Source organism: Bufo gargarizans, chromosome 1 (genome assembly GCF_014858855.1).
Source record: "Bufo gargarizans isolate SCDJY-AF-19 chromosome 1, ASM1485885v1, whole genome shotgun sequence".
In the NCBI taxonomy this organism is placed as follows: Eukaryota; Metazoa; Chordata; class Amphibia; order Anura; family Bufonidae; genus Bufo; species Bufo gargarizans.
Window position 1 is genome coordinate 232074643 of NC_058080.1, and position 7739 is coordinate 232082381.

The window sequence follows — 7739 nt, forward strand, 5'->3', positions numbered from 1 at the left end:
GTGATCAATGACAGGGGGTGATCAGGGTGATCACCCCCCTGTCACTGATCACCCCCCCTGTAAGGCTCCATTCAGACGTCCGCATGATTTTTACGGATCCATGGATACATGGATCGGATCCACAAAACACATGCGGACGTCTGAATGGAGCCTTACAGGGGGGTTATCAATGACAGGGGGTGATCAGGGTGATCACCCCCCTGTCACTGATCACCCCCCCTGTAAGGCTCCATTCAGACGTCCGCATGATTTTTACGGATACATGGATCGGATCCACAAAACACATGCGGACGTCTGAATGGAGCCTTACAGGGGGGTGATCAATGACAGGGGGTGATCAGGGTGATCACCCCCCTATCACTGATCACCCCCCCTGTAAGGCTCCATTCAGATGTCCGCATGATTTTTACGGATCCATGGATACATGGATCGGATCCACAAAACACATGCGGACGTCTGAATGGAGCCTTACAGGGGGGTTATCAATGACAGGGGGTGATCAGGGAGTGTATATGGGTGATCACCCGCCTGTCATTGATCACCCCCCTGTAAGGCTCCATTCAGACGTCCGTATGCGTTTTGCGGATCCGATCCATGTATCCGTGGATCCGTAAAAATCATACGGACGTCTGAACGGAGCCTGACAGGGGGGTGATCAATGACAGGGGGGTGATCAATGACGGGGGGTGATCAATGACAGGGGGGTGATCAGGGAGTTTATATGGGGTGATTATGGGTGATCAGGGGTTCATAAAGGGTTAATAAGTGACGGGGGGGGGGGGGTGTAGTGTAGTGTTTGGTGCGACTTTACTGACCTACCCGTGTCCTCTGGTGGTCGATCCTAACAAAAGGGACCACCAGAGGACCAGGTAGGAGGTATATTAGACGCTGTTATGAAAACAGCGTCTAATATACCTGTTAGGGGTTAAAAAATTCGGATCTCCAGCCTGCCAGCGAGCGATCGCCGCTGGCAGGCTGGAGATCCACTCGCTTACCTTCCGTTCCTGTGAGCGCGCGCGCCTGTGTGTGCGCGTTCACAGGAAATCTCGCGTCTCACGAGATGACGCGTATATGCGTCCAGGAGGAGTAAAGCAACCACCTCCCGGACGCATATCTGCGTTAGGCGGTCGGGAGGTGGTTAAAGAGGACCTTTCATTACAATAAAAAATCTAACTAAGTATGCTGACATGGAGAGCGGCGCCCAGAAATCTCCCTGCACTTACTATTATCCCTGGGTGCCGCTCCGTTCTCCCGGTATAGGCTTCGGTATCTTCAGATTTTCGGCTCAACTGGGAGGAGCCTGCTCTTGTTCTCCTGGGCGTCTCCTTCTCCCAGGCTGGAGTGCTGGAGACAAAAACCTCCTTAGACCTTTGTGTTGTACTGTTCCTCTCTTTATTCCTCATAGAAATTTATGAATAAATTGCCATCTAGTTACCATTTCAGGATGTGTCCCCACAGTCTGAAATTTTCCAGTCAGGGCTGACAGTGCCAGACTGTGTAGGGTGACACCCAGTTGTCGATTTCCTTGTAAATATTTTAGGCGTAATAACAGGAACAGCACAATGCAGAGTTTTAAGAAAAGAATATGAGTAGTGTTGAACGAACTTGTGTTTTCAAGTTCGGCGTACAAGGTTTGGGTTATCTAAGAATTCTGTTATGGATTCCGCTACCACGGAAGTTCGCTCAACACTAAATACGAGTACTTAAAGGGCTTCTGTCACCCCACTAAAGTGATATTTTTTTTTTGGGCTAGTGAAATTAGTTATGTTGCGATATATGACAATATAATTGTGTTACGTACTTTGATCCAGCAGTTTCTGCAAAAAACGAAGTTTTATAATATGTAAATTCGGTCTCTACCAGCAAGTAGGGCGGCTACTTGCTGGTAGCTGCTGCAGAAATCCGCCCCCTCGTCGTGTTGATTGACAGGGCCAGCCGGGATCTCCTCCTCCGGCCGGCCCTGTCGGCATTTCAAAAATCGCGCGCCTGTGTTGATTCGGCGCAGGCGCTCTGAGATGAGGAGGCTCATCTCCTCAGCACTCCCTCAGTGCGCCTGCGCCGATGACGTCTTCTATTTCGGTGATGTCATCGGCGCAGGCACACTGAGGGAGTTCTGAGGAGACGAGCCTCCTCATCTCAGAGCGCCTGCGCCGAATCAACACAGGCGCGCGATTTTTGAAATGCCGACAGGGCTGGCCGGAGGAGGAGATCCCGGCTGGCCCTGTCAATCAACACGACGAGGGGGCGGATTTCTGCAGCAGCTACCAGCAAGTAGCCGCCCTACTTGCTGGTAGAGACTGAATTTACATATATTAAAACTTCGTTTTTTGCAGAAACTGCTGGATCAAAGTAAGTAACACAATTATATTGTCATATATCGCAATATAACTAATTTTACTAGCCCCAAAAAAAAAAAATCACTTTAGTGGGGTGACAGAAGCCCTTTAATAAAACAGACACATGAAGAGAGGTGACAAATCCCCTTTAAATAGTTAGGACTGGTGGACGTAGTAGTATAAGGCTACTTTCACACTCGCGTTTGGTGCGGATCCGTCATGGATCTGCACAGACGGATCCGTTCAGATAATACAACCGTTTGCATTCGTTCAGAACGGATCCGTCTTGAACACTATTGAAAGTCAATAGAGGACAGATCTGTTTTCTATTGTGCCAGATTGTGTCATAGAAAACGGATCCGTTTTGACACACAATGTAAGTCAATGGGAGCGGATCCGTTTGGCTCAGTTTCGTCAGACGGACACAAAAATGGAATGAAGACGGAACAGAGGCAAACTGATGCATTCTGAGCGGATCCTTTTCTATTCAGAATGCATTAGGGCAAAACTGATCCATTTTGGACCGCTTGTGAGAGCCCTGAACGGATCTCACAAATGGAAATCGGAAAACACCAGTGTGAAAGTAGCCCAAGCTTTATACTGAGTGGTTCTTGCATAACATTTCCATTCTTATATTATGTTCCTGTTGTAACCTTTTTCAATACAGTTATTTTCCCACCGCGAATCTTCACTACTCGTACAGGGCAGAAGAGTCCTGTGATACAGATTGATGATGGTTCTTCTGAGAAGAATAAAGAGGAGAGCCCTAATTACACTTATGTGGACTGGAGGGAGTTCATGTGCAATACATGGCATCTGGAGCCCACACTTAGGTATTAGTTCCTTCAATATTGGTTCATATTAGGGCTCATTGCACACGACCGTGTGCCGCCCTTGCCTGTGCTGCGGTCTGCAATGCATGGGCACCGACCATGTGGCCGCCTTCTGCAGATGCAAACCTATTCACTTGAATTGGGTTCGCTCTCCACATCCTACGGTCAGCACTATTAAAAAGTAATGCATGCACTACTTTTTTGCAGTGCGGAGGCACGGACAGAATACTTACGGTAGCACTCCGTAGTGCTTCCGATTAGTGGCTCTGTTCCACACCGCTCCATATCTCCTGGATGGCAGACCTATTCAAGTTAATGTGTCCGCATCCATGATACAGTGTGCATGAGCCCTTTTTCAGATTATCAGCAATATAAATAGCATTTTAATTCTGTATATGTTTTTGTCACCAAATGAATAACATCTTCTCTGACTTTGTATTATCTCTGTGGAAAGAATCTGTACAAAAGAATTCACCTCCCAGATAAAAGGAGGGAAAAATACATGTAAAGGACACATACGTAAGGTAGCAAGCAAGTGCGGTGAAGAGTGGAGTAAGGACAGCAAGCTGGATCTGCTCTCAGCAAACTCCAAATTATCAGTTACAGTACAGTACAGTAATCTACTTGCTTATCTAGAGCTGTCCTATGACATGGAGTAAAACTGCCATCGTAGAAGAACACCCCCTTCCCCCCCACGTGGCCAGTAATTTCATAGGGTTTTATAATATACACAAATATACACAATTCCTCATTGTGTGTACAGCCGTCATATTTGATTACGCCTTACTTTCTCTTCTGACTTTTCAGTACAGAAATGATACCACAGTTTATTAAAGCTGCTTTCCCATTGTACGTTTGGTCGGATAGTGAAAGAATAGGAGCTGGAAGCCGGCACGCGGTTTAATGCAAAGCGACTGCACATGTGCATCCTTATGTCAACAGGAAGGAAAGGGAATTGTGGAAATCTCAGTGTATGCATAGAAAAAGGAACCGCCAGCATGTCATTATACTGTCAAACCTCTCCATTCAGCATTATGTATAAAAATAAATTCTGCTGCAGTCCAGCAGCATCCAGAGCATGCACAGTGAAGCAAGGTGTCAGGGCCACGGGTTTACCTGCGCACTGTGCATGCTCTAGATGCTGCAAGACTCTTCTCAATACTCATTTCTTGTACTTTACATTGAGAATACGCTGAATCTAAACTTCTTTTTATACGTAATGCTATAATGTAAGGTTTTGACTGCAGCATGTTTAGTACCCTACACACCAGGAGTATACCAACACGCTAGAAATTTGGCTTAAATAACTCTAGTGACCGGTTCCCCTTATGCATTCTGTTCATCAATAGACATCCCACATCACCAGTCTGTCCTTATATCCAGGTGTCACAGACACTACAGACTAATGGGAGTGGTAGCATCCAAAAACATGCAACTGGTCTTGTTTGAAAGCTGACATTCCAGAGGAGAAATCACTGTTAGAAATCTTGTCTGGAATAATTGCGGGTAAAACCTGCTTTTACTTTCACTTTCAGCTGCATTCACAGCATCCTGATTTCTATCAGTGATGCCTTCCCGTGTACTGAACATATTGCTGTCATTCTGGTATTGTCTGAAATCTTGGGATGTCCGCTTTCAAACAAGACCAGTTGTGTGTTACTGCTGCTACCATTGGGGAGATAGAAGCATCTAAAGCAGCCTTCCAGTTAGCTACTTTTCTAACTGCTAAAGCTGGACTGGGGCAAAACATGAACACGACCGTTGTTTTGGTCCTCATCAAAGCCGCAGTTTTTGCAGCTTGGATACGGACCCATTCACTTCAATGGGGCCGCAAAAGATGCGGACAGAACTCCGTGTGCTGTCCGCATCTGTTGCTCCAATCCGCAGTCCGCAAAAAAAATATAACCTGTCCTATTCTTGTCTGTCTTGCGGACAAGAATAGGTAGTTATATCAATAGATGTCCATGCCATTCTGTAAATTGCGGAACGCACACGGACGCCATCCGTGTTTTGCAGACCGCAAAACACACAACGGTCGTGTGCATGAGGCCTTAGGTGGTTAAAGGGATTGTCTAACTTCAGCAAATTAAATTTATCATGAATAAAGTGAATACAATGCACTAATGTATTGTGATTGTCCATATTGCCTCCTTTGTTGTCTGGATTCATTTATACACAGTATAGGAAAAAACATAGGCACTCTTGCGGTCCCAACCAGCACCTTTTCCTATAGTGTGCAAGCACGACCACTGCGTGGTCATAACCCATGGATATGAGCAGTGTATAATGTGATGAAAAAATTAATTTAGCCAGCAAAGGTGACAATATAGACAGTCACAATATATTAGTAAGTGCCTTGTATTAACTTCCTCTACATGATAAATGCCATTTGCTGAAATGAATATGTTAAATGTTCACAGCAAGCCATATGAATATTTTCATTATAACTCTCAGCACATCTGCATGTTAGAATAACAACGGTTATAATTATGTACTGGAAGTGCCAATGTATACAAGTATACATGTTAAATCACTACATTGATATATATTTCATATCCTCTTAGGCTCATATCTTGGACAGGAAGGAAAATTGATCCAGTGGGTGTTGACTACATACTTCAAAAGTTGGGTTTCCACCATGCAAGAACCACTATTCCCAAATGGCTTCAGCGTGGCGTAATGGATCCTCTGGACAAAGTCCTTTCAGTCCTCATCAAAAAGCTTGGATCGGCTTTACAAGATGAGAAGGAAAAGAAAGGAAAGGACAAAGAGGAGCACTGAACATGTATAAAATGTGAACAAACCGAAATGATCAAATGAGTTCCTCTTGTTTTTATATTGTACAGTAAAATGTTTTACTATGGGCTTGGAAGTGAGAAACTGCTATTATCTCTCATCCCTGTGGACTGTTTTGATGCAACTCTTCCTGTGAGCCCTTAGTTGTGATATTCTACTGCAATGTGTATACATCTCAGTGTAAGGCGACGTGCACATGACCGCCATATCTGCCATCCGGGTCCGCATCCATGTCTATTCCACAAATATAGAAGATGTCCTATTCTCCTTATTGCAGATGAGTATAGACCTTTCTAATGATGGGAATGACAAAAATGCAGAATGCACATGGAAGGGATCTATTTTTTGCAGATCGCCGTACGGACAGTGTCTTGTGCATGAAGCCTAAGGCCTCTTTCACGCGGGTGACGTGCGGGAAAAGATGCGGATGGGTTGCGGGAAAATAATAGCATTCTTAATACCTCATCCACATGTTTGTGAACCCAGCTCGTCTTCTTTTTTTGATGACCTGGGAGGAAAAGGACCTTTAGTGACGTCCCTGCGCTCATCACATGGTCCATCACCTTCAATGGGGCCGCAAAAGGACCATGTGATGAGCGCAGGGACGTCACTAAAGGTCCTTTTTCTCCCAGGTCATCAAAGAAGAAGAAAGAAGACGAGCCGAGCAGCACGAACAAGTGGATGAGGTGAGTTTAATTTTATGTTTTTTTAACCCCTCCATCCCTATTTTACTAAGCATTCTGTATTAAGAATGCTATTATTTTCCCTTATAACCATGTTATAAGGGAAAATAATAATGATCGGGTCCCCATCCCAATCGTCACCTAGTAGCCATGCGTAAAAATTGTACCGCATCCACACATGCTTGCAGTTGCTTGCGATTTTCACATAGCCCCATTCACTTCTATGGGGCCTGCGTTGCGTGAAAAACGCACAATATAGAGCATGCTGTGATTTTCATGCAACACACAAGTGATGCGTGAAAATCACCGCTCATGTGCACAGCCCCATAGAAATGAATGGGTCTGGATTCAGTGCAGGTGCAATGCGTTCATCTCACGCTTTGCACCCGTGCGGAAAACTCCCCCGTGTGAAAGAGGCCTGAGACTCAGGGATGAGAGGAGTTTGTTAATTCCATTGTGAATGTACCTGTTTACCATGATGCATGCTGCCTTTCCAAAAAGGATAAAGCATTGCATGATTATGTATATTTTGGTCTGAAAACTGAGATTCAACACTGTAAATTCTCTGCAGTCTAGTTTTTATTATGTGCAATATGAATATTTTTCTGTAATAACTGCAGAATATTAACTGTGAATTTTGTGACTTTATCCGTTGGCCATAACAATAAATTGTTGACATTTAAATCCAGTTGATGCTGTTTTATCTGGATATTCCACTTGGTCAAGTAGCTGGAGGTACTGTACATAGCTATATACATTTCGGAAGACTGAGTGTATGGATGAAATGTTGCCTAATTACCCTTAAATGAGTTGTCTCACCAGTAAAAACTTTTTACCATGGCTCAGAATAAAGTACAGTAATACTCGTCTCGCTGATCCCCGCTGTTCCAGTTCTGATGCTTTTTAGGGCTCCTGACCGGTGACCTACTACAGCCAGTGATTAGTTTATCTTCTTATCCAGGAGAATCAGGAAGTACAGAGCATCAGAACGGGATTGGCGGGGGATCGATGAGGGATTAAAAAAGCATTCTGAGCCTTTAAAAAAAGTACTGCCGGACAGGTTTACAGACTCAATGAGTGACCTACTGATG

At 44.7% G+C, this 7739-nt stretch overlaps 1 protein-coding gene across 11 annotated transcripts in view; it reads left to right on the forward strand.

Moving 5' to 3' along the window:
• KIAA1109 (KIAA1109 ortholog) overlaps window positions 1–6563 on the forward strand; it is a 294629-nt gene extending 288066 nt beyond the window's left edge. For all 11 annotated transcript variants that reach the window (XM_044302174.1, XM_044302098.1, XM_044302121.1 and 8 more), the window contains 2 exons: window positions 3004–3169; window positions 5734–6563. In XM_044302174.1, the coding sequence (XP_044158109.1) occupies window positions 3004–3169; window positions 5734–5950 (383 nt within the window). In that variant the 3' untranslated portion in view covers window positions 5951–6563. The remainder of the gene's footprint in view (window positions 1–3003; window positions 3170–5733) is intronic.
• Window positions 6564–7739: the final 1176 nt, after the last annotated feature.